Here is a 27,125-nt window from a genome sequence, read left to right as displayed (position 1 = left end):
TTGTGCAGCCACCACTACAATCAATTATAGAACATTTTCATCATCTTCAAAAAGAAACCCCATCCCGTTAGCAGTACCCCCTCACCATACCCTTCCCTCCCCAGCACTAGGCAACCACTAATCTGCTTTCTCTATGGATTTACCTATTTTGGACATTTCATATAAATGGAATCATACAATATATGGTCTTTGTGTCTCACTTCTTTCTTTCTTTCTTTCTTTTTTTTTTTTTTGAGATAGAGTCTCGCTCTGTTGCCCAGGCTAGAGTGCCATGGCGTCAGCCTAGCTCACAGCAACCTCAAACTCCTGGGCTCACGTGATCCTACTGCCTCAGCCTCCTGAGTAGCTGGGACTACAGCCATGTGCCACCATGCCTGGCTAATTTTTTTTTTTTATACATGTATTTTTAGTTGGCCAGATAATTTCTTTCTATTTTTAGTAGAGACGGGGTCTCGCTCTTGCTCAGGCTGGTCTCGAACTCCTGAGCTCCAGCGATCCACCCGCCTCGGCCTCCCAGAGTGCTAGGATTACAGGCGTGATCCACCGCGCCCGGCCTCACTTCTTTCTTTTACTTAGCATGTTTTCAAGGTTTATGTATGTTGTATGTATAGTACGTCATTCTTTTTTATGGTCAAATAATATTCCATTGTATGGATATATTGTATTTTGTTTATCGTTCATCAGTTGATGAGCATTTAGGTATTTCCCCTTTTTGGCTTTTATGAACAATGCTATGAACATATGTTTTCATTTCTCTTGAGTATATACCTGGGAGTGGAATTGCTGGATCATGTGGTAACTCTGTGTTTGACTGTTGGAGGAACTGCCAGACTGTTTTCCAAAGCAGCTGCGCCATTTTATAATTTTCACCAACAGTGTTTGACGGTTCCAATTTCTCCATATTCTCACCGACACTTGTTATTCTCTATTTGATTCTAGCCATCCTAGTGGTATCTCATTATGGTTTTTACATTTTCCTAATGGCTAATGATGTAGAGCATTTTTTCATTAAATTAGTGGACATTTGTATATCTAATCTTTGGCAAAATGTTCAAAATGCTTTGCCCATTTTTAATGGGTTGTCTTTTTATTGTCATTTTAAGAGTTTATGTATTCTAGATACAAGTACCTTGTCAGATACATGATTTGCAAAAGTTTTCACTCATTCTGTGAGTAGCTTTTTCATTTTCTTGATGGTGTTCCCTTTGAAGTACAAACACTTTAAATTTTGATGATGCCTAATTTTTCCATAATGGAATCTTACTAGTTACAAATTATTTAGACCTTAAACCATATCTCATCAGTATTTTGGTTATAAAAATTAAAAGCCAAATGTGAAAGAGTGAGGGAAAAATTTGATTTAGGATAGGCTATAGATCACAAACGGTTCATCAGGGAGTATGTCATTGGTCTGTTCATATCCTCCGGTGGCTTACACACCCCATTGTTCATGAAATAAAGTTCAGTCTTCTTAATGTGGTTGTGGATTAAGGCATGTCTGATTTCAGCCTGCTTTATCTCTCACTGTTCCCCTTCCGATTCTTCATCTCAGGTGCCACTCCCTGAAACGTCCCAGCTTTCAAATCTGTGATGAGCTTATTCCTCCACCTCCTTTCCACTTTCTGAATCCCACTTGTCCTTTGGGATTCAGGTCATGAGGCTTTTCCTCCATGAGAACTCCTCCACACAGCCAGACTTTGTCCCTGTCCTCATGGATTGTACATTCATCGCTATTGTCTGCTATTGTGACTGAATTTGAGTTGACAGGCTGAAAGTTGCCTTTCCCTTGAAGGCAGAAGGCAGCAGAGAACTTCTTGGAAGGCAGACTTAAATTTTCTTATTCACAGTTTGGTCACCAGTGCCTTTTGGATATTCGCTGAATGAATAATTATTTATTGAAGTTAACTGGAAAGATTCTGAGGTCAGTGGGTTTCTCTGATTATTATTAACATCTTTATTGACTATATTAAAATAACACAAAGGACAAGGGTAATTCCCTTCTGCCTTTCTGGCATCCAAGTCTAGCTCTTACCAAAAAAGTGCTCAGATGTAAAACCAAGTGTTTAAAACATTTTTCCCCAAGGGCAGAACATTCTCGTCCAGGTTCTTTCTTCCTAATGAACAATAATGACTGGCGCACAGCCTTCTAAGTAGGGCAGATGGCCAGGGAGCACATTTAGTTTGGTATGATTTAGCCACACCAAATGCATACAGGCCAGCCCTACTGGTCTTGGGTCAGTCAGTACTGGAACCTCCCCTGTGCACTCATGAGAATGGTTGCAAATTGGATTTTAAGGGCATGTACTTGTTTTCATTCTCTCGCTTCTCTTGGAGCATCTACTCAAGTTAGTATTCCTTAGTTATATTTTGTGTTATATGCATTTTTAATGCTTTAATTCATAAAATATTTCACTTAGCATCTTCTGAGAATTAGGAGAAACCAGTTGGCCATTTTGGGGTACATTTTCTTTTGTGTTCATTAAAGGTTGAATTGTAGCAAGGTAGTAAAGAAGAGAAAAAGAAAAATAAATTTCAAATTTCTTGTTTGTCTAATCAGGCTGAGTGAGCTATGACTACCTGACCTAGTTTCTTGCTCTGAGAGAACTTTGTGTTTGGGGGAACTGAGGCTGTGAAGGTGCAGGCCTTTAGAGCCACACGGAGCTGGGTTTCACTCTGGGCTCTACTTCTCACTAGCTGTGACTTCGTCAGGTACCTCACCTCCCTGAACCTCATTTTCCTCTTCTGTAGTATGCTGATGCTAATGGCTACTTTAGAGGGTCATTGTCAAGATTAAATGAGGAGGCCGGGCGCGGTGGCTCACGCCTGTAATCCTAGCACTCTGGGAGGCCGAGGCGGGTGGATTGCTCAAGGTCAGGAGTTCGAGACCAGCCTGAGCGAGACCCCGTCTCTACTAAAAATAGAAAGACATTATATGGACAACTAAAAATCTATATAGAAAAAATTAGCCGGGCATAGTGGCGCATGCCTGTAGTCCCAGCTACTCGGGAGGCTGAGGCAGTAGGATCGCTTAAGCCGAGGAGTCTGAGGTTGCTGTGAGCTAAGCTGACGCCACGGCACTCACTCTAGCCTGGGCAACAAAGTGAGACTCTGTCTCAACAAAAAAAAAAAAAAAGATTAAATGAGGAAAAGTATGGAAAGTGCCTAATGCAGAGAAGATGCTGAGTACACTCCTGTTCCCTTGCTCTTCACTCTGAAAGGTCTGTTAATGAATGGAACTGGGGAGAATCAAATAGAGTACGTTTAATACATTTTACTGCTAATGTTAAGCTATTAAGGTATGAGTTCCCACTCCCACCTGAGGATTTTACGCTTTGAGTCACAGTTGAGTCACTGAAGAGGGAAAATAATGTCTAATTTTAGAATGAGAACATGGTGTTAAAAATGAGGCAGTGTTTTTGCATCTGTCTGAATTGGAAATGTCTATTCAGATAAGCTTCCCTTATTCAGGCTTTATGTATTCAGTCTGTCTGTCTGCCTGCCTTGAGGAAAAGGGTTTAGTTCCTGGCAAAAGATTGATCATTTTAGGGTTTGGAAGGAGATTGCACTGTAGTGCTTGAGATACTCATCTGGTTATAATGTGACTGGCAGTGTTGTGATAAAGTGTAACATTCTGTGTGGGAAGAGAGCCTCTGTAGTTTCATGGGATGTGAAATTAGGCCTGTCATTTGAATCTTACATTAATAACAAAAATCAGTTCCTTTTGGTGCAGTAGTGAGAAATTAAAACAATGCAAAGGTGAGTGCGAAAGAGAGAAACTGGAATATAAATAGGAGTAGAAAGGTCTATATATTATATAACTGAAGGCAGTAACTTCACAATACAAATTTATTTTTTTCCCCTTTGGACATGCAATGATCTACATTTCTTTTTTAAAAATTATGAATGATGGATCATAGTTAGCACCAGTATTTCATCACTTTTTAAAGAACATACCATTTTAGGGGCGTTTGGGAGATTATTTATTTCTCAGGTCCAGAAGTCCTCAAGTCCTCATTGCTGACGGTCCATGAGGATCAGCTGTCGACCTTTATGAATATGGCCGCCGGGCCCTGAGCTCCCTGGTGAGTCTGAATCACAGCCAGAGCAGGAAGCGCTGAGCACCTCGTGTTACGGATGGATGGGGGACTGTGGTCACAGGAGCTTGAGGGACTTGCCCAAGATCAGGAACATAACTGTCCCTTCCTTCCTTCCCCTCAACCCACCTCCACCTCATTTCATGTGTAGTGTGAATTCATTTTTATAGTTGGTAATGTAGATGTATTGTATAGTGTGCATTTTTTTTTTTCAAACTGTGTGAATCTGACATGGCTTTCCCTTTTAGTCTTTGACCCAGTGCAGCAGTTCCATTCTCTTAACCTTTCACCGTGGTCTTTTGCCAGATCTGCAAACTGAGCCTGTTCACAGGGTTTATCTCTTCAGTTCATCACCACAATGGTAGCTAGTACCTGTGTTGTTGTTGTTATTTTTTCGCACATGTTCAGGTTGTGCATGTATTAAACTGTGAAACTTGGCCAGGCTTTTTAGATTCATTTTTGGGAAATTTGAAAATACATGCAATTTCTTAGCTAAGCCTTTGGTAGTCTTGATTTTCTAGTTTTAAAGTTCTTCGACAATCTTTTATTGATCCCTTTTTATTTCCTCAGTCTTACAATCTGACCATTAGTAATCAGCGATTTTAAGGATTTGTCTTGAGTGTTTGGAAGACCAGTTATTTTTGCAAAGGTGCCCTTGCATTGCGTCTTGCCAGAAAACTCGGCACTGGTAGGCCACCTGTATATGAAAACACTGAGTTTGGACAGGAACAACACAAGTCCAGTACTGGAACTATATGGATTGTAATAGTCATAGTGAAAACCATTTCAGATTAGCAGATGTTGATCATTGCTTCACAGTGTGGTCATTCTGTCTCTGGGGATCCAAGACAGACTGCAAGTCTGGTCACATGGTAGTTTGGTGTAAGAGCCTTTCTTGCTCCATTGTGGAATTGGGTATGTGTCCCCATGTCCCAACGACTGTTGAGGCCTTCATTCTGAATGAACAAAGCTATAGTTTTTCAGTTTCACGAGAGACCATAGTAGACACATGGGAAGGGAAGTGTTGGGAGAGTGAAGCCTTGGGGTGTATTTTCCACTCTTGGCATTGTAGGGGTGCTTAACAAAATTCACAAGCACCCCCTCCTTATGACAAATGTTTAATCACCATTATTTGCTTACTTCACATGAAAGATACTTAAATTCCTTTTCATAATGGTCAAGCATTCTTTTCTAGTTAAAGATTCTAATTCCTTTCATTCTTAGGAACTTAAAGAATTGAGACTGATTTATAAAAGCTCAAATGCTGCCTGAGTGGTGACTAAGGAACACATGTGAACTCGAGCGATCATCTCTGTTAAGCAGAGAGATTTATTAGGAGACTAGTCACTTTACAAGCTAGATGGTGAATTAATTTTGTGGTTAGTAGTATCTTTAGCTTAACATTGTCATCCTAGTTTTTCTTGGCAAGCAAGAGAGAGACTGGAGCCAACGAGGTTTGGCCACAGCTCTTTGGGGTGATATTTAATAAGATGCATGTTGTCTGTTTTAGAATAGAGTAACTGTCCTTTAGGCTCTCTCTTATGTGGGCCACTATTGCTTTACAGTGCTACTGTAGGCAAAGGTAAGTTGGAAGTCTTTTTTTCTCTCTCCCTAGGACTGCCGGTTTGATCTTCTCATGTACTATGGCAATGTATTGAATGCACTGGGCTGAATTACACTGTCAAGTAGAACACGTAACATATCGTACCTGCAAAGAAAAGTTGTGAACCACGTGTTTCTCTGAAAGTGAATGAGAGCCCAAATGCAATTTCTGTTTTGGAGGCAGTGTGTGCATTTGGTCCCCAACCCAACTCAGGACTGGGTTTTGTTCCAGAGTCTAACTCAGTTATTTAGAACTCAGGTGGCATTTTTTTATGTAGAGTCAGCATTATAAGTGGTGGGTAAGTTCCCAGCCGAGACTGAAGGAATCTGTTTAAAAACAGCACAGTTTTTTAAATTGTTAATGGTGATAGTAGAATTCTGGATCTTGGGAGCTGGTAGTCACATGAAAGCGAAATAAGGACCCATGTTCCACCCCGCAAGTGCCTCCCTTTGCAGGCTATGTGGCGTTCAGAGGCCTCAGGCCTCAGCAGCCCTCCTGATCTGTGCTGGCCCTCCAAGTTCTCCCTCCTCCTTGGTATCTCTTTTAATTTGAAACTTCTACTCCTCTGGTTAAGCTGATCTCCTTTAAATAGGAGTAGCAAAGCACATGGTTCAAGTTCATTTCCACTAGTGTGTGCATACGTGATCACAGTTAATATTAGACTGCCACTGTTATTCAGTGTTGGACGGCTATGGGCTTTATTTATATTGTTTCACTCACATCGTTTAATCCTTTTAGAGGTACAAGATTAATATTTTTTAAAAGGAGTTTCCTTACTGCTAAATGGATTGTCTCTGAAATTTTTGCATTCAGTCAGTTGTAGGAAGGCTTCAGGGGGAAAGCTGCGTGGAGGCATGTGGGGTCAGACAGAGCTCATACAGAGAGGCCACCCCTGACACCTGGAGTCAGGAAAAAGCCCTGCCTGCTTTTGAAAGATTCTTCCTGTTATCTATAAAACAGTGAATCTGCTAATTTTTTTTTTAAACTATTCATGATTCCTTTTTTTCTTTTCCACTGGGAGTCACAGCTTGAAGGGGGTCTTAGGTTTTAAGCACAGTGGCTTGTTTTCTGTGACCTTCAGGAAGCAGATCAGGGCAGGGTAATGGTTGTAAATTAGGGCAGCTTGTACGGGCCAGAGCTAGGCACTGGTCCCCATCTATTTTTCTGTTCTTTTATAAACTTACCAAAGAGTGGTAAGATGTGGTAGCTCCCGCCTATAATTCCTAGCATTTTGGGAGATCAAGGTTGAAGGATTGCTTGAGCCCAGGAGTTTAAGACCAGCCTGGATGACATAGTGAGACCCCCCCATCTCTACAAAAATAATTTAAATATTAGCCTGGCATGGTGGTGTGTACCTGTAGTGCCTGCTACTTGGGAGGCTGAGGCAGAAGGATGGCTTGAGCCCAGAAGTTTGAGGTTGCTGTGAACTGATGCCACCGCACTCTAACCTGGCAACAGAGTGAGACTCTGTCTCAAAAAAAAAAAAAAAAAAAAAAAAAAAACTTAACAGCACTTTTTTTCATCAAGCAGTGGGAAATAATTGACTTCTCTTTTTTGTTGATGCCTCTGTGAAGAGTTTGGACTGCCTGGTTTCAAAGAACTCTCCTCATTCAAACATTTCATGATGCGTAGCATAATAAGGATTAGGGACTTGCATTTTCTGGTTTCATTAAAAAATTCTTATTCACAAAGTCTCTTGTGGGAAGCTTAATGTTTTAATTTACTTAAAAAATATGTAAAAGTTTAAAAAACACGTTAGAAGCTTCCTCTAGCCCTCAAGTGAATGACTCTTTGATGCTGAATTCTGCGGTATGGACTGTGAGGGTCTGTGTGAATTCAGGGGGCAGGAATTGGAGAGTCAGTGGCTCTGGGACACTGAGAGTGGGACCCTGCCCAAGGGTGAGCATGATAGTCCTAGGCTGACTCAGAACAGGTGTAACTGGGGAAGAGTAGTGTTAAGATGGGTAGGTAGGGTGGCCTGGACTATGGGAAGTCATGATAATGGAAAGTACATTTATGCAATATGTTAGAGTAAAATGTAAATATAGTTTGGTTATGGAGTTACAAAGGTAGATGTAAATGTAATTGTGGGTGTCACTAGTGTTAGTGATTTCTGTGCTAATACTAATTACATTTTGGATTAAATGAGTAGAAATTAAACAAGTAAAGTATAGAATTATTTCCTAGTTTGTGAACATGACCTCCAATACCACTATATTTCACATTCCTTAAAGGCAGAGAATGTCTTACATTCTTTTGTGCCTCCATGTCCTAGCATACTGCCCAGCACATAGTAGGTGCTCAATAAATGTTAGTCTGAATAATTGAATTTTAATTTTGCTTAATACACTTGTGATAGAGATTATCAGTCTTTTCACTTTCCTAGACAATGAAAGGAATAAAGAAGTTTTCTATGATGTGAAAGAAGGACTACTAATTGTAAATACGTGCTTATTAAATTATCTGATGATAGGATACATCCTCTGTTTCCAGGGTTAAAAATATTTATGAAAAATATATTTTAAAAATTATTTTATAAGCTAACCTCATAATTTTAAGCCAGGCACAGTAGCTCATGCCTGTAATCCGTTGGGAGGCTGAGAAAGGAGGATTGCTTGAGCCCAGGAGTTTGAGACCACCTGGGCAACATGGCCAGAACGTGTCTGTACAAAAGTAAAAAAAAGAAAAAAATTAGCTGAGCATGGTGGCATGTGCCTGTAATCCTAGCTATTTGGGAGGCTGAGGCGGGAGGATCACTTGAGCCCAGGAGTTTGAGGTTGCAGTGAGCTATGATCATGTACTACACTCTTGCCTGGGTGACAGAGTGAGACCCTGTCTCTAAAAAGAAAAAAACAAAAATGTTAGCAAAGTGTTTGTGTCTATGTGCATATAAATGTATATATGTGTGTATATGTACACAAAGGAAAAATTTTATAAAATTTTGGAATGCATATTTTGTAAATAAAGGTAACTTTAGCTACAACTTCCCATTTTCCCTATGTATGGCAACTTTTGGGACACCCTGTATATACATACACACGCATATACTTATTTATCGAAACATGTTTTATTTGTAAAGCAAATATTGGAGTTTTGGTTATTTAAAGTATAAAGTCTAATAAAAAGCATGATGACATTACATTTTGGTACTTTATTGCAAATTTACTTAACTGACTTCTTGAATAAATTGAAAACATTGGTAGCATGAGGTTCTTATGGCTTTTTTTTTTTTGTAGCTCTGGTTAGCATTGACTTTAGAATCAATGAGGTAGCATCCTAAGGAAGCTTTCGTCTGAGAGCCTTTGTCAAAATAGATATGGGAAGAACCATAATTTGTATCAAAGTGAGGATTTAAAGTTAAGGTAGCCATTGAAAAAGCTGAGTTTCCCTTTATTGTCTTTGTCGTCTTGAGTTTCTTGTCCTTGGATGTGCGGATTGACTAGAAAGTGTCATGGCACCAAGTCCTCCCTAGAGGAGGAAGTGGAAGTTTGTCCACAGTGGACCTGTTGGGGGTTCCAGGCCCAGCCCCAGAGGAATCTTAGGACAGGTCTTGGGGCATTTGAGTGACGCTTGGAGCCCCAAGGATTTAATGTGTTGGGAATTCATTTGACTTGAGAATTTGACAAGAACTAAGTAAATTAAGATAGGGTGAATTGTGTACCATTTCAACTATTAAATGATCTCATCATTTAGGAGTTCATTTATACATAAAGTTTGAAAAATTGTAGGCTTTGGTTTATATCCTATTATTTAAGTGGTCACAAAAAATGAATTTTATAATTGCGGGGTGTGTGTGTGTGTGTGTGTGTGTGTGTGAGAGAGAGAGAGATTTCTGGCAGTTTTGAGACATTACTACAAACCATAAATGTAGTTGTTTAAAAGAGTGTTAGGAATGGGAAACCCCCAGTCTTTCTGCTGGCATTCTACTCAAAATCATTTAAAAATGATCCATCCTGCTTTCATTTGAGGAATAGAGAATTTCTCTTTCAGTTACCATTATGCAGTTCAATTAATTTAACACAGAGAATTAAGAATTATAATGTTCTTTTTAAGTCTTGATACAATTTGGAAGGAAAGTGGGTTTGAGATAGTTATGGTTTTACTAGCTATGGCTGCTAAAAGCCTCGTGTGTTAGAGTATTCACTCTCAGAATATCTAGCCTAAATGTTTCTTCCTGAAAGTGGGCTTTATTTATTTGTCTCTACTTTCCCCGAGGTATTTTCATTTTATTGGTGAAATTGGATGTGTAGTGTTTTCTTCCTTAAAGAGCTGAGATCTTCTAAAGGTATCGGGTGGTGGTTCCGTATTTATTTGGTAGTAACTACACTTTCCCCTATGAGTTACATTCTTGCAGTTTCTTATACTCTGTTGTGGATACTGATATTATGTTTTTTTTTCCTTCCCTTTAGGAGAGAGGTATGCTGATAATGAAATAGTTTGTAATTTTTTCAAAAAAGATCTGGCAGACAAAATGATTTTTCCTAAGGTGAAGTAAGACTGTAAAAGCTCTGTTTTCCTATTTCTATAGGATGCCTGAAAATTCCAGAAACAAGGAGATTTTTATTTCAAACAGTGTTAGTTTCATTTTCCAAAAGCATGTTCAATATGTTTTCCTTTAAGCTGCAGACACCTTTGTGGGTGAAAGTAGCGTAATTTTAAAGCCACAGATCCAGTTATTAATCTGAAAAGGTAATTACGTTTTAAAAAATACATTTGAAAGTATTTTCCGTGTGGTTTTACTCTTCACATATCTACTTGTAAAGAGAAAGCTCTTCGGAGCTACTCCTAAGAGGCAGTAAGTCTTCCTCAGCACCAAAGAGCTCAAGGGAAGGCCCTACAAACCATCTAGTGGCATGAGCCAAAATTAGGCCTCAATGTTGATGCACTTCGTATCTAAAACGCTTTTAAATTCAGTTGATTTCAAGTCTTTTGACTCCATCCATTTGTCTCTATTTCCATTGAAACTGTCACTTCTGGCCTGGACAAGTGCGGTGACCTCCTAACTTGCTTCCCTGATTCCTCTCAGATGCTCCCACCTGCACGTCCATTCTCCAGCTGCATTCATGGTGATCTTTTTAAATGCAAATCTGATTATGTGACACACTCACACTTAAGAAATTTCCTATGGCTCCCAAGACTTTAAAGATAAAATCCTTAGCATGGCCTAGAGGGCCCTGCTGACCTCCCAGCCTCTTTTAGCCTAGCTTTTTTGGCTCCAGCCCCTCCTGGCTAAGTAGTGCAGTCTAACTAGCCCTTGCTCTTGATACAGCTTCTTTACACCTGTTGTTTCTCCCAGCTGGAACTCACTTTTATTGTTGCCCAATTAACTTCTACTCATTCTTTGATTTCAACCTAATGCCGCTTATCTGGTTCTGTTCCCCTGATGATTGACTCGTTTACCTTGTGTACTTCTGCATCTCAACACTTGTCACAGCAGCACATTAAGGTTTGTGTGGCTGTCTGATTGAGGTGTGTCTCCTCCAGTAGACTGTAAGCTCCATGAGAGTAGGCGCCGGGTCTTCTTGCTCACTTGTGTCTGCACTGTCTCCATGGTGCCAGGCAGGTCAAAGCTCAATAAATAGTTGTTGAATAAATAAATGGGATTAAGGACCTGTTCAGCATTCACAGTTGAGTGTATGTGTTATACGTATAACCCTGTGAGTGCCAGTAACTAATTTAGTTTGCAGTAAGTTGTGTATGCTTTATTGGGGGGGGGGGAGTAATACAGACTGCATCCCAATGAAAGAAGGATTCCCTGTAGACCCTTAGGCTTCAGATTATGATAGGACCCTAGAAAATCATTTATTTTAGTTCTCCCATTTTATATATGAAGAAACCAACAACCAGAGGACCAAAATGATTTATAGGTCAGGATATACTCGTGTCTGACACCCAAGCCAGAGATTTTCCTTGATGTTACTTTGAAACATCGTGAGGAGTATATGTTCATTTAATCCATTTACTCCCTGCTTGCCCAAGGTATAAGGTATTGAAAAGGGAAGACAAATTCTTCAGTTGAAGGTGAGTATTTTGTTTTTTGGCACTGCTAGTTTTGCCTATGACTAGCCTTTTGAGGTTCTCGTAAAAATGCCCCCCTCCTTAAGGTCTGGGAGTCCAGTAATTTCATTTCCTGGTATAGGAATATTGCAAAAGAATTAATAAAATTTTATTCCAGGAGAAACTCCATCTGACTAAATAGTGGAAAACAGACTCAGCAGGTTTGAACAGTCATACGGTGCTTTTTACCAGTTGTTGATAAGAAAAGTAGGTCATTAATATAGAAAGAATATTTCAAAACACATTCATGGATTAATTTTTAAGTGAGATTGCTAGGTAGCTTATGTCTGTAAAAGTTCTGCAGTTGGTTTGAGATCTCTTGGGACTAATTTGGCTCTTTGAGTTGTGTCCTCCTCTTTGAAGAGAGATGCAGAATTGAGCTTCTGAGTCTAGTCTCCTGTGGTGCACTTTAGGGAGATGGCTGCAGCCTCAGATGATTTTATATGGTTCCACAGTGTTCTCTGGGGCAGGGAGTGCCTGCTTCTGTCTTCATGATGGAGGTTTCTTTAACAGTCTTTTTTCAAAGCTCTGGGGATGGGGAGAGGTGGTTGTGTTTGTAAAGATGCTGGTGATAACCAGAAAATTGGGAGATATGAGGAATGTCGCCTTTGCACATTATCTCTGCGATAAAAATATGTATTTCTGTCATCGAAGAACTAGAGATGACTCCTAAAACTTTATAATCTCATGTTTTAGTAATTGCAAATTTTCTGTAATGTCATTCCTATTATATTTTAAGTGAGTTACAAGCCTCATTAAGGTTATCTTTTAGTTCATAAAGGGTCTCTCTTTAATACAAGTGTGAGAGGATTTAGGATTTTTATCTTTTGTCTTCAGGCTCTTTATGTGTTGCTGTTTTGCTATTTATATGATGCTCATTTATTTTTTGTCAGACTCAATTTTCAGCAGTCATTTTCTTTTTTTTTCTTTTTTTTTTTTTTTTTTTGTTGAGACAGAGTCTCACTCTGTTGCCCGGGCTAGAGTGAGTGCCGTGGCGTCAGCTTAGCTCACAGCAACCTCAGACTCCTCGGCTTAAGCGATCCTACTGCCTCAGCCTCCCGAGTAGCTGGGACTACAGGCATGCACCACCATGCCCGGCTAATTTTTTCTGTATAGATTTTTAGTTGTCCATATAATGTCTTTCTATTTTTAGTAGAGATGGGGTCTCGCTCTTGCTCAGGCTGGTCTCGAACTCCTGACCTTGAGCTATCCACCCGCCTCGGCCTCCCAGAGAGCTAGGATTACGGCGTGAGCCACCGCGCCCGGCCCAGCAGTCATTTTCATGGCTTCCTATTCTATTCTAAATCATCAGTGAGTGCTGATGTTTGATGTTAGGTAGTCCCCAACTTCTCTTTGTAAGAAGTTCCTAAAATGAGTACAGATTATAAAAATGTGAAAGTAGGAGTTCTTTTCTTAGAAAGCTATAAAAAGTAAAACCTCTTCATTATACCTCACCTTTAAATAGTTCCCTTGATGTACATACACACACACACACACACACACACACACACACATATATTTCTAGTGTTTATGCGTACTCTTTTATATTCTCTTCTTGGACAATTGAGCACATATTCTTCCAGCTGAAGCCTAAGGGTTTTCAGTCAGAAGTAAAGATTTGCTTCCTTGGTCATAACTAATGCTCTCCATTGTTTGTCTCAGTATATTTGAATGCTGAGTTTATGTATTTTGATTTTTCCATTTTTACTTATATTTATAAAGTGTAGGCAAAAATGCAATTTCATATTTAAAAATTGTACAAACTGGCCAGTTGGACACGTGGGCTATCAAGGCTGCAATCCCATGGCGGAGCTCCAAGTGCTGTTGTTGGCTGATGTGGGGAGCTGAATTATATATATGTATGATGCAGGATTTATCATTGAAAGAGTATGAGAGTTCATGGGGTGAAAAGTTGAACTGCCCTGTACTTTGTGGTTGGAGGTCATGTGTTTCTCTTAGAAGTTCTTTATCTTTGGGCGAGTCACATGATGTCTCCAGGCTGAAAAAATGAAGGGCCTGGAAGTGATGAGCTTTGGAACCCTCTCCACTCCAGGCTTCTGTGAGCCGGAGGAGTCTTGGTAGATCTTATTTGCATTTTCTTGTCTCTTTCTCCCTAGAAATATTTTAAAACTAAATGTTATGGGGTTATTGAATTGAAACAAAATGCATCTTATTGGTATGCCTCATTCTCAGCATTTTCATATTACCTGGATTGATAAGCACATGAAACTACTTGGAAGGCTACAGCAAGTGCGAATTTTTCCCCCTTATTCTGAACCATTCTTGGTGTCATGATAATTGAGCCAACATCAAGGTTGTTCCATACTTGCAGTCAGTTGTCTTAGTGGTCAGCAGTTTTTCTAGAAAAAACATTTTTTTCAAAAAGTCCATGTCATCGGGGGAGTGCAAATCTCTTTCAGCAGCAGCTGCTGTGAATGAGGAGGTCTTTTGTGTGTCTGACTTTTTTGCTGTGCTTTATAGCAAATGTTGTGTGTGGTCTTTTTTCTTCCTTTTTAAAAACAGCTTCTATTAAAGTAGGTAAATAAGGTATGTTTTTTCTTGGAATGTCTCATGTATGAATCTTATAGTTAAAGAGTTGGATGCGGCATAAATGTGATTTCTTAGGTGAACTCTTGGACTGTCATGGTGGGTTTTGTTTAAGAAAATTTGAAAAAGCTCAGCCATCTCATATGCCGAAAGGATGAATGTTGAATTTTTGCGTTTAATCAGAGTACTTCCCATATTTGCTTTGGGTGTCTGCTCTCTCATGAATGTGTATTCTGTGTAGGCTTACGTATTATTACATTTCCAGCTTCTTAAAAGGAATTTTCAACTGTTGGGTGATGCCATTTTAATAGCTGAACTTAGGACATTTGTCTCCTCATCTGCTATCCTACTTGTCTTTTTCAATTAAATAATATATCTCATCTCTTACACATTGAAAAGTACCTGCCATAAGAGCAGCAGCTTATAGAGAACAAGTCCTTTGTCCAGTGGGACATTTTGGAGTCTTCCTGTGGTTGCTGCTGGCTGAGGGAACATGCTCAGCCTACTGAGCACTGGAGTAATTGATGCTCCGGAATGGTCTCAGCAAATGGGCCGAGCAGGATTTTGCTACTGGTAGGGGTTTTCCTGTATGTGTTCCTAGCAGGATGTGTTTCCTTTCATATGAACCATAAAAGTCCATCTGCTGGAATCTTTAAACAGATAACTTCTCAAATAAACAGGAAAATGTCAAAATTTGTGGTCACTTTTTATGAGATTGATGGAAGTAGAGAGAATAGAGAAAAAGTAGTAACATTTACTCAGGTGTTTTGAGTGTATTTTATTTGGTGCCATTACAGTGTAAGTTCCCTGTCCTGTCTACATTTTTTTCCTCCTGACACCCAACATGTTTCTTATATGGCCTATGAAATAAATTTTCTCTATATAACTTGACTTGGTAGTAACATAAGAAGCATGCCTTTTTTACACTGTCCTAGAGGTTGAGGATTATCAACTGACTATAAAATGGAAATTTTATTACAAGAATGCAAACTTTCTTCTGACACATAAAATAAGTCCTTAAACCGTGGAGGTAGACCTTATTCTTACTGTTCTTGGTTAAATGTTCACCCAACATATACAGAAAATTTTAATTGTTTTTGTTTCCTTAAATCTTAAGTATTATGAATTTTAGTTATTGCTTTTAGATTTTCTTTATTTGAAGCTAAAAACAGGAGTATGTTGTCTGCTTATTAAAAATTTATCATGATGATTTCTGGATAGTCAAGACGTATCCTTTAATTCTCCTGCTTGGCCTTTAGTATCACCTGGAAACTTGGGCAGGGAGACAACTGTCCATGTTTCTAAGATAGAAGTTTCAACCAACTCCCAGAGAGACCATCTCATAATTGAGCCTATGCTCTCAGCCTATTCTCACATTATCTTCAAAGGTATATCACTTTTTATTATAATGAGAACCATTCTAGAAATGAAAACCATGCTAAAGTAGTGCCAGTCTTATTGGAAATATGGGTAGAGTGATAAATTTCATCTTATAAGGCCTAATTCCACATTTTGTGGAAATTAAAAACCACATTGCATTGTCTCCCATCTAAAGTCAATTTATGTTGAAATTTATAAACATTTCTTTGTTTTGTTTAATGAATGACTTATTGCTACATCGTCTTCCTCTTTATTACTGAGATGATCTTACCATTGAAAAGAAAAGGTCCTTTGCGGTTTTAAGAATTTGTACTTGAAAGACCTAACGAGCAAGTAGCTTATCCAACTTTTCCATTCTCTGACAAGACATTGAGAATTGTACCTAGTATTTTGTTGGACTTCGTGCCTATTGTATTAATTCAGAATTTTCTTCATTTGCTCTTCTTTTTTTTTAATGGAATGCTTCACAAATTTGTGTATCATCTTTGTGCAGGGACTATGCTAATCTTCTCTGTATCATTCCAAGTTTTTAGTATATGTGTTGTTGAAGTGAGCACCATTTATTCTTTTTAAGAATTAGACCCCCTTTTAAAATGCTTTAGTTTTAGTAGGAAACTTTATTTTTTAATTATTTATTATATATTTTTTTGGAGACAGGATCTCACTCTCTTGTCTGGGCTAGAGTGCAGTGATGTCATCATAATTTAAACTTCTAGGCTCAAGTGATCCTCCTGCTTCAGCCTCCCAAATAACTGGGATTACAGTCATGTACTACCATGCCCAGCTAATTTTTCATAGAGATGGGGGTCTTGCTGTATTGTCCATGCTGGTCTTGAACTCCTGACTCATCAAATGATCTTCCTGCCTGAGCCTCCCAAAGTGCTGGGTAGGGGGACACTTTAGTTCTCTAATTTGTGGTTTGATCAGTTTCAGACAAGATATCTAATAAAATAACTTCCAAGTTTGATTATATGACATCTTAATTTGGAAATTTATAGCTGAACAGTTTTTAAATTGGTGAAACACTAATACCATTTGACAATTCAGGCAGTTGTCTTAAGAAGAAGGAGGTTTTGTGTTTGGGATGGTTCCCATTTTTTTCTTTGCTTGAAGAGAAATTAAAATGTAGAAATACCATGCTGAGGTGGGAGAACATAATAAAATTTTATAAAGAGTCCTTTATAACTGATGCTGGTTCTCTTATGTGAAAATTGTACTCTTGGCCCATAATCAGTACGGAATTGATTTGGGTTTTTCTTCCTGGGTAGGGAAACCTATTAGTGCTCTTAAATCAGAATAGCTAACATTTATTAGCTAATATATACTATGCTTCAGATTCTAATGCTAAGTACTTTGCAGATCTTTTAAAAAACATTTTTGGGATATAATTAATATGCCATACAATCCACTCATTTAAAGTGTACAATTCAATGGTTTTTATTGTTGAATCCATTTTTTTTAATCCATTGATCTATTTTTTTTTTAAGAGATGTGATCTTGCTGTGCTGCTCAGGCTGGTCTTGAACTCCTTGCCTCAAGTGATCCTCCCACCTTAGCCTTCCAAGTCCCTGGGATTACAGGCATGAGCCACTGGGCCCAGCTCCCCTTTGATCCATTTTTAAATTGGATTATTATCTTTTTATTATTGAGTTATACAAGTTCTTTATGTGTTCTAGATACAAGTGCCTTATCAGATATAAGATGGGCAACAATTTTTCTCCCCTTCTGTGGGTTGTCTTTTCACATTCTTGATAGTGTCCTTTGTAGCACAAAAGTTTAAATTTTGATGGAGTCCAGTTTATCTACTTTTTCTTTTGTTGCTTGTGCTTTTAGTGTCATATCTAAGAATCCTTTGCCAAATTGAAGACCACGGAGATTTCCTCCCATGTTTTCTTCTAAGAGTTTTATAGTTTTTTAGCCCTTATAGCTAGGTCTTTGATCTATTTTGAGTTAATTATTTATATGGTATTGAGGTAAGGGTCTAACTTCATTCTTTTGCATGATGCTATCCAGTTGTCCCAGCACCATTTGCTAAAAAGCCCATTCTTTCCCCGTTGAATGGTCTTAGCACCCCTGTTGAAAATTAGTTGACCAAAGATGTATGAATTTACTTCTGGACTTTAATTCCATCCCACTGATATGTATGTCTGTCCTTGTTTCAGTATCAGTGCCTTGATTATTGTTGTTTTGTAATAAGTTTTGAAATTGGGAAGTGTTAGTCTTCCTAATTTGTTCTTCTTTTTCAAGGTCGTTTGGCTATTTTTGGATCCTTGGAATTCCATATGAATTTTAGAATCAATTCATCAATTTCTACAAAGAATCCATCTGGGATTCTGATAGGGATTTCATTGAACTGTATCAGTTTGGGGAATATTGCCATCTTAATGTTAAGCCTTCTGATGTATGAACGTGGGATGTCTTTCATTTATTTGTATTGTCTTTAATTTTTTTCAACATTGTAGTTTTCAGTGTACAAGTCTTACACCTCCTTATTTAAGTTTTATTCCTAAGTATTTTATTCTTTTTGATGCTATTGTTAGTGGAATTATTTTCTTAATTTCACTTATGAATTGTTATGAGTGTATAGAAATACAATTGATTTTTGTATATTGATCTTGTATCCTGGTGAACTTATTAGTTCTAATAGTTCTTTTAATAGATTCCTTATGTATATTTTCTACATATAAGATCAGGTCATCTGTGTACAGAGATGGCTTTACTCCTTTTCCAATCTCAATGTGTTTTATTCCTTTTTCTTGCCTAGTTGCCCTGGCTAGAACCTGTATTACAATCCTGAATAGAAGTTGCAAGGGTGGACGTCTTTGTCTTATTTCTGATCTTAGGGAGAAGCATCCTTCACCATTGCATATTGTGTTAGCTATAGTATTTTCATGGATGCCCTTATCAGGTTGAGGATGTTCCCTTCTATTCCTAGTTTGTTGAATTTTGTATCATGAAAGCGTGTTGGATTTTTTCAAATGTTCTTTCTGTGCCTGAGGTGATTGTGTGATTTTTGTTTTTTATTCTGTCAATACAATGTGTTACATGAATTGATTTTCAGATGTTGAACCAATGTTGTGTTCTTGGGATAAGTCCCACTGGATCAAGGTGCATAATTCTTTTTCTACATTGCTGGCTTTGGTTTGCTAGTATTTTGTTAAGGATTTTTGCATCTGTATTCATAAGAGATAATGGTCTATAGTTTTCTTGTTATGTCTTTGGTTTTGGTATGAGGGTAATACTGGCCTCATACAATTAGTTTGGAAGTGTTCCCTCCCTTTCTTTAAATGTTTGATCAACTTCAGCAGTGAAACCATCTGGAACTGGACTTTCTTTCTCAGATATTGGTTGAAATTCTTGTTAGAGGTATCATTCCCTTTATTCTATAGATCAGGAAACAGAGGCTCAGAGAGGTTAAAGAATTTGCTATTAAATGGCAGAGCTAGGATTTGAATCCAGATTATTTTATATCAATTACTAGATGACAACAGTAGGTAACATTTATGGAGTGGTTAGTTTTGTGTGTCTAACCATACAAGGTGCTATAACATAGTCATCTCCGGCCACCATCCTATCACCAGTTGCTCCTTTAATGATCACTTCAACTTTATATGCATTGTACTCATACAGAATCTGACACTTCCGGGAATTCAGTGACTTGCCCTACTGAACCACGGCCAGGAAGTAAATGGCACAGTTGTGCTTCTCACTCACAAGGCTGTCTGACTCTGGAGCTTGCTCTCTTAATTGCTGTTCTCTATTGTGTGCCTGGAGGGTCTGAGACACTCTGTGTAGCAAAAGCAGCTGTGCCACGTGTGCATAGCTAAGCCCAGATCAGGTTTGACCTTGGAAGAGAATGGGCTCGCACTGCCCTTCAAGCTCCACTTTGACATGCCTGAGTCAGCACAGCACTGTGAAAAGCACTGGCTTTTCTCCCTCCCTCTGCTCTGTAGCTAAAATTCTCCGTGATTGTAGCAAAAGAACTATATCATTCTGCCCAGATGTAGTTAGGATGAAAATAAGTTGTCACCATGCATAATATAGAAATGTCTTTTTACGGTATTTTAGTAAGTCAGCCAGCAGATTTGTATTACATAATGTCTTTCATTGAAGACAGTCTAAGCACTTTACATATTTATATTAGTCTTTGTATTGTGAGATTAGATGGTATCTAGCTTATTTGAGTGAAGTGGAAAAATTGTTAGAGGCGTTCCTCAAATATCCGTGCACATTTAAAAGTGAGGCTCTAAAAGGTGACCTGACGCCTATGTGGGAGGAAGGGCATGTTGAGTGGCGGACCTCACTCGGGGCAGTGAGATCTGATCTCCCGCAGGGTGGGGTGGGTGGTATCTTGGGAGCCAGGAGGAACAAGGGGCTGGAGGCCCCACTGTACAGAACCGGCTTGTCAGTACGGCACCTGCTAACACCTGTGCCCTCTTGTGCTGCGTGTCATCCTGTCCAGAGGCCTGCAGCCTGGCCTCTCCTGGCTTCTGCTGAGGAGAGACCAGTATCCTGGTTGTGCAGCCCTAGAGGGAGGGGCTCTGGTTGTCCAGCTGTCCCTACTTCAGGCTTTCAGTCGATTCTCTCTGTAGCCCGTCTCCCACATCCCTGTCTTCAGAGACAAACAGTTTCTCCTCTGAGTGTTCTGGCTATTCACAGTGGGCCCTGGCGTTCTTCTGGTGAGCACCCCCTGAGACTCTCAGCTGAGTAGAGGACACGCACACTGTAGTCAGTTACACGTGCATGACAGCTTTCCATCATCCAGGAGTTTGTTGTCACAGTTGTCCTCTTGCAGGCTGCTTTCCGGTTCTCTTGTCCTCTGGTGTTTATACCTGCTTTTATTCCTTTGCTGACATTAGGATTTTAGGAAGGGGTGGAGATAAATACCATTTGTGTTTCATTTATAAATTACTTCTTCATGTCCTTTGCCTAATTTTTTTTATATAGGAGGGATATTAACTCTTTGACACGGTGCAGTCTTTTTTTTCTTCTAGGTTAACTTACTTTTTTTTTTTTTTCCTCCCGCCCCTCCCCCTTAACTTACTTTTGAAACCCTTGCTGGAAAGTGCTGGTGGGGATTCCAGCATTTGTCACTTGTACAGATGGTTGCGGGGAAGTGGACCCTGAGATCAGCTGGCTGAATGTTGGCCTTTATATGGATGTGCTTTCCTTTTGCTTCTCCCCACCTCATGGAAGCTGTCTTATCTAACTCATGCTTGAGTATTCCTACTGTTGCACAGATGAAGGGTCCTGGCCAAGTAGAAGCATACCATTTGCCATCTCCTGCATCAAGTACTCAAAATGTATGGTCCTGGTCGTCAGCCGGAAAGGTCTGGCAACAGTTGGGCTGAGGAACATGGATGCTCCATGGATCCATGAGCTCAGTGGATGCTCGTCCAAGGGTCTGTTGCCCCAGCATTGGAGAGAGGCCACCTTTGCACATGCCTTGGATGTCCCACCTGGCAGGAGTGGACAAGTGTTAGCCCTCCTCTGTACATGGGGTTCTGGTTTTCAGCTGAGCTGTTAAGGTTGAACCATATTCTATTCCCACTTAGGTTTTATCCAGGCTCCTTCTATCCTAACCAATATGAACAGAATGACCTGCTGTAGCAGGTGGGAAAGTTACACTGGGTGGGGTCTAGGAAACCGGAATCAGGCAGAGCCTGGTCATCCTAACGTGCAAAGCTCTCAGTGTCTATCAGACAATTTAGTGGACTTTGGAGTCTGAAATGACAAATAAGAGAGGCTAGGAACCTAGTTCTGTGTCCCCTTCCCTCCCCTCCACTCAGATTTCCTGGTTCACTGGGGAGGTGGCCATGGTGAATGGTCAGCTCTGACTGGAAACCCATCCTGGCTTCACTTCCCCTCGAGAATAGCCGCTGCATTTTTCCTTTCCTCTGTCCTGACTGCTGCAGCCAGATCATTCTGGACCTTTCTGGGGCTTGGTTTATTATCTATTATGGTTTCCTAGCCCAGTGCCTGGCTTTGAGCTTCCCATCTAATTCGTTCAGTGTGCCACTGCCAGACTTATTGTCGTCCTAAACATCCCTTTAATCACATTGCTTTCCATTTAAATACTTGCTCCTCTTTTCTAAGACCTGGCTATTGATCCATTAGGCTGTCTCAGGCTGATTTTTCCTGTTTTTCGCTGTGAAGCACAGAGCACGAGGCAGTTGGTCCTGCGGTGCTCCGATTATTATGCCTGTGTGAGAAGGAGATTAGGAGGCTCCTGAAGACAAAGGTGGTTGCTGGGCCTCTTGAATTCCTCCCTACCTGGAGTTGGTCTTGTGGAAACACTCTGGGGAGCAGGCACAGTTCTCAGACAGCAGAGTGCTGATGTCTGGGGAAAATGTTTAAAAACTGAAAAATTACCTTGGCAGGCTGAGGACAAAGCCACAAAATCACAACTTGTTTTTTGGGCTTTATTTAGCTTCACATCTACCAGATAACTTCACTTTGGCCTTTTCTTATCTGTAAAAGGGGAAGGGGTGAGAGTGAATTATCTGTCAGTTCCCAACCAACCCTGAAAGGCTAATTTTCCTTCATTCTTTGCCTTGATCTTTCTACTGAAATTAAAACTGATGAGTTGTTTCTGGATCTTGAATTAGGAATTTTTCATTTCTTTGTAATTCTTTCCCTGACGCATTTTGCAGTTGTTTCTGGGTATGTGCTGCTAAGGGAAATTTGGATTTGCAATTTGGCTACTTTTTTGAGGAGAGCAGACAAAATGCCATATCATTCTGTTTTTCCTACTTTTCATTTGTAAAAGTAACGCTGTCAGGGCCTAATTCTAACATAATTCCCGCTCTTCCTCTGCAGACACGATGAGGCGAGTGGTACGACAGAGCAAGTTTCGGCATGTTTTTGGACAAGCAGTGAAAAATGACCAGTGCTATGATGACATCCGGGTTTCTCGTGTGACCTGGGATAGTTCCTTTTGCGCTGTCAATCCCAGATTTGTTGCCATAATCATAGAAGCGAGTGGGGGCGGAGCGTTCCTTGTGCTCCCTCTGCACAAGGTAAGTAACCTGACCTTCCATTCTGTTAGACACCCTCTGGTAGTCTCTGTATTTTTTCTGTAATAGATTGACCGTTCACTAAGAATTGTGTTTACTGCGACCATTAGACTCTGATGTAATTGAGGTTAAGTTCCACACGCCTTACTGACCACATCACTTTTTCTCTAACAGAATCATTAAACAGAATGGTGACCTCTGTTCTGGGCGTGCCCTGTATGGATGAAAAAAATTATATTAGAATGACGTTGTGAGCACAAGCAGGCATAGGAATTTTATGGTTTGGGTCTTAATCATCCACTTTTCACAAAAATTTTTCTTTTGCAGTAGTTTTAAAAACAGTTATGTTTTTGCTCCAAAGTAAAGTTTTAAAACCAGTTACATTTTTAAATGGGCAGAAATTTGTAAGATAATGTTCTCTTTTTGTGTGAAGTCACGAGGACGGAGACTTTTTGGCTTTATGAATAGTAAATGGAACAAGGGCTCAAAAAAATGTTCCAAAGCAATACAGATTTCAGTTCTGGACAGTGATAAGTTTCAGTATAGGATTTAAACAGTGTTAAGAAGTGGTAGAAATAAAGGATCTTTACTGAAAATGGATCTGTGTGTTCAAATTCAGTGGGCTTCCAAGTCCTCCCTTCTCCCTACTTTATCCTCCAGAGAGCCCGCTCCAAGGTGGGAGATTAGATAGGAATTTTGTGCATTTGCTGACTGATCATGAACGCTGCAGATCAAAATCTGCACTTACTTTATCAGCAAATCCCAGAGTGGCAAATAATGAAGGAAAAAAAAGCTATGAAGGTGGCATAGAAGCAGTTGTTTTCTGTTAGCTTTTAGGAGGAAACTGAGTTTGGCGAGTCCTGAGCTCCAGTGATAAGGCTCAGTGCTGGTGCAGACGCAGATGTGGGTCACATTACAGCTGTGTCCTCTCTGCTAGAGACAGTGGGGGAAGTGGATGCCCCCCACCTTTGAGCCATGCACATTAGGGGTGCATCTCATCATAATGGTCCATGGGATTGTGAAAGTGGTTACGGTAAAGTGAATTTCTGTCAAAGTAATGTTTCCCATTGTATTTTGATATTTTTTTCCTTGGGAAAACTTCCATCTCTTGTTCTTTTCTCTGAGTGATGCTCATGACTAGCTTGTTTTATTTTAATATCTGATTTTTACATTAGTAGCTGGATTGATGTGGTATTGATATTACACAGTAGAACCGTCTCACTACAGAAGTGGGGAGTTGGATGCCTTTGGGGAACAAATTTGATTTGTGTTTTCAGATGCACCTTCTTTCTTATTAGCAAAGGTGACTCTTTTCATTAAGTTGAAAATTGATTTAATATTTGGATAGTTTTATTTCTGTGGAGAAAATTGACATTGAATTGCAAATAAGTGCACCACAATAATTATTTTGAAGTAGATAACCAATACTTCATCCAAACATGATAATTTTTTAAAGCAACCTATTCTATCCTAATTATTGTAAGGCTGGTGAAAGAGCAAAATACTAAAATAACTGTGCATTTGGTTTCCACAAATTTTTAGTTTATTTGGAAACTTGACTTTTTATTGGTGGGTTTTATGGCTGCCAGCTGAGAAGACAGCCACACATTGTCAACCCAGATGAGGCACTGGAGTGCCATGATCTGTTTTGGAGTTAGTTTTTATTTTCCCTTTATAGACTGAGGGATAAATTTAAGACATTTTTTTTTTCTTCAAAGAAATGAAACAAGCCAATTAAAAAGCCCAGATAAACTTTTGAATGGCTAATCTTCCGCTGAATTTAGATAGTTCCCTTCGGCTTCCACAGCCACAAAAGGCTCTGTGAGTCCATCATTGCTTTTACAAACCACGGGAAACCTTGAGTTTCACTTAAACCATTTAAGGGAGACTCGTAAGCTCCAGCCTTAATTAAGCTTACTGGATCTTATGATTTGGTTTTTCATTAAGTGGCCTACATTTAATAAATATGTTTTAGTATTTCACTCGTTAGCCTTACAAGAATTAGGGTAGAAAAAGTTGCTTTAAAAATTATGTTTGGATAAAGTGTTGGTGTTCAGAGGAGCCACGAGGATCTTTTGTTCCCAGGCTATAATACTGTCTGTGTGGCTTTGCACCTTAAATACTGTTTTAGAGGTGGTAACATTGGTCTAAACTAAGCCCGTGACAGTCATTGGAAATGTCAATACTTGGGGTTCAGTAACTGGTAGGTTGCCATGTACTATGTGAGATTCTTGTGTAGTAAAGTGTATTTAGCCCTGAATGTCAGTATGGGTAGAGGAAAGAACACAGGTCTGGAAATTGAGGAGCTGTGGAGTTCAGTCCTGGTTTGGTCACTGACTTTTAGTGGGACATGGATGTGTCACTCTGCCCTGCTCTTCTATTTCTCTGTAACATGAGGGGCTGTCTACAAAAGCGATTTTCTGCCTTGGTAATTCTATGGTTCCCATTATGAAGTGATTTCTAACGCAGCTGGTCTGATACTCAAAATTCAGCAGAGAAAACACTGTTGTTTCATTCTTTCCCTTAGTCCAACACGTAACTTTGAGAAGTAGATTAGATGCCTTTTTACTTGTGGCTGCTTTTCCGCCAAGGCCCAAGGCTGAACCCAGCGAAGAAGAGTAGTCTCGTGTTTTCTCTAGACAGTTGTGTGCCTGGGGAGCTCTTGGAAATATCGCCTGTGGTGGCAGGGCCTGGTCCATGAGCCCTGGAGTGTCAAGTGACACTCCCCTTTCTTTTCTTCCTAGGTCACTGTCCCTGCCTAAGTTGCTGGCTGGCTACCGGGGCATCAGTAGCTGTTAGAAAATATAACCCTCTTCCACATTGTCAGGAAACCAACACTTTTGTCTCCTTTATGGGGCTAACTGCCCTCTTGATATCTACTTTATAATTTTTGTATAATCATGGATATTTAAAGATTATAAGTTTTACATTTTCACAGTTGATATTTGATTGTTTATGAAATATGAGTAAGTCTTCACATTGATTAGTTGGTTTGATCTTCTGTAAGCTGAGTACCTGCTGTGTGCCAGCATCTCTGCCCTTCAGGAGCACTTGCATCTGGTTTTTGTTGTGGTCAGTTTCCTAATCTCCTCCAGAAAGCATCCTAGCAGATCACTGGTACTGAGGTGTTTGTCTCCTCTTTAGATGTTCAGCCTTGAAGAATAAAAACATGATGGGGACTCCAAGTACATAGTGAACTCATTAATCCTAATATAGGGCTCTTCACCCTGGAAAAGAGTCCTACAACTTCAGTGTCTTGGCAGCTATGAAATAGTTTTATTATGAGGTGCTGCTTTGGTTTAAAAGCAAAAACCAAAAAAAAAAAACAAAACTCCCAAAACAGCCAGATTCCCAGATATAATATGAAGTTATACTTAAAATCAAGATAGCAAGAAATTAATACTATAGGTGTGTGTTAGGCCACCCCAGTACATGTGGTAGCATTCTGGGGTTATTCTAAACATGAACCTTAGGAGATGAGCATAGTTTTTAACAACTATTTCAGGGGCTTCTAATAATATTTCCCCTTTTTATTTCTGGTTATAGACAGGGAGGTTGGTTTTGGTGATGCTTTTGGCGCTCTGTGCTTATTAATATCGAATGTGTGTACATAATGATCTTAAAGTGGATTGTAACCCTTTCAGAAAGGCTCCCATTTGCAAACATGGCTTTCCGTGAATTTCTCTTGAAAGCTAGTTAGTTGTCAGCAGCTAATAGGGCTTATTATTGCAACCTCATGAGGTTTGTGGTTAGATTCTGGGAGAATGTAAAATCAGTTAGACATGGTCTCTGTCTTCCAGGTCTTAAAATCTGAAGTGGAAAGTGTAATAGGAACAAACACATTAAAACATGTGCACAAGTACAGGCACACATGCAGCAAGAAGCACACTTATGAGTGTATGTTTAAATGTATGATTTATGAGGTTTGTTAGGAAGATTTTATTAGAGAAAGTGATATTTTAAGAGGTCATTGCTGGAGGAATACGGGAAGTCCTCACTCCTGAGGTGGGGTGATTTAGATTAGCACACGTGATGCCTGATGTCTTTTGTAATGCTTGCATCAAGCTGTGGCTTGCCACTCTGCCATGACTCTTCAAGGTGTGGCTTAGTACATTTTCTTTTTCTTTAGTCTTTCAGAAGATGAATAATAAATAGCAGTCTTGCTGAACACAAGTTGGCTTTGTGGTTTTTGCTATGAGATATGCTTTTTTTTTTTCTTGCCACAACTGCACAAACTGCTTTGTCGCAGGAGCACACAGGTTTTCAGCCCACTGTGTAATCTACCACGTTGGCATGAATAAGCCTTTCCTTTGTGGAGCAGCCACACTCGTGATGTAGGGCTGAGGCATTCCCTCCCTACTGTGAACCCTGGAGGCTCATACACACCTACCAGTGTTTCTGGTTAGGTGTACACACACACACACACAC

The 27,125-nt window shown here is 39.6% G+C and overlaps 1 protein-coding gene and 1 non-coding gene across 3 annotated transcripts in view; one reads left to right on the top strand and one right to left on the bottom strand.

The window, feature by feature from the left end:
* Positions 1-27,125, top strand: part of CORO1C (coronin 1C) — a 77,223-nt gene that overhangs the window by 9,182 nt on the left and 40,916 nt on the right. For both annotated transcript variants that reach the window (XM_069496809.1, XM_069496807.1), the window contains exon 2: positions 22,501-22,700. In XM_069496809.1, coding sequence (XP_069352910.1) covers positions 22,506-22,700 — 195 coding nt within the window. In that variant the 5' untranslated portion in view covers positions 22,501-22,505. The remainder of the gene's footprint in view (positions 1-22,500; positions 22,701-27,125) is intronic.
* On the bottom strand, positions 16,130-16,238 carry LOC138401999 (U6 spliceosomal RNA). The gene has a single exon (XR_011236593.1). It is a non-coding gene; the product is annotated as a U6 spliceosomal RNA (small nuclear RNA).

This window comes from Eulemur rufifrons, chromosome 21 (assembly GCF_041146395.1).
Source record: "Eulemur rufifrons isolate Redbay chromosome 21, OSU_ERuf_1, whole genome shotgun sequence".
Lineage (NCBI taxonomy): Eukaryota > Metazoa > Chordata > Mammalia > Primates > Lemuridae > Eulemur > Eulemur rufifrons.
This window is presented reverse-complemented; position numbering and strand designations above follow the sequence as displayed.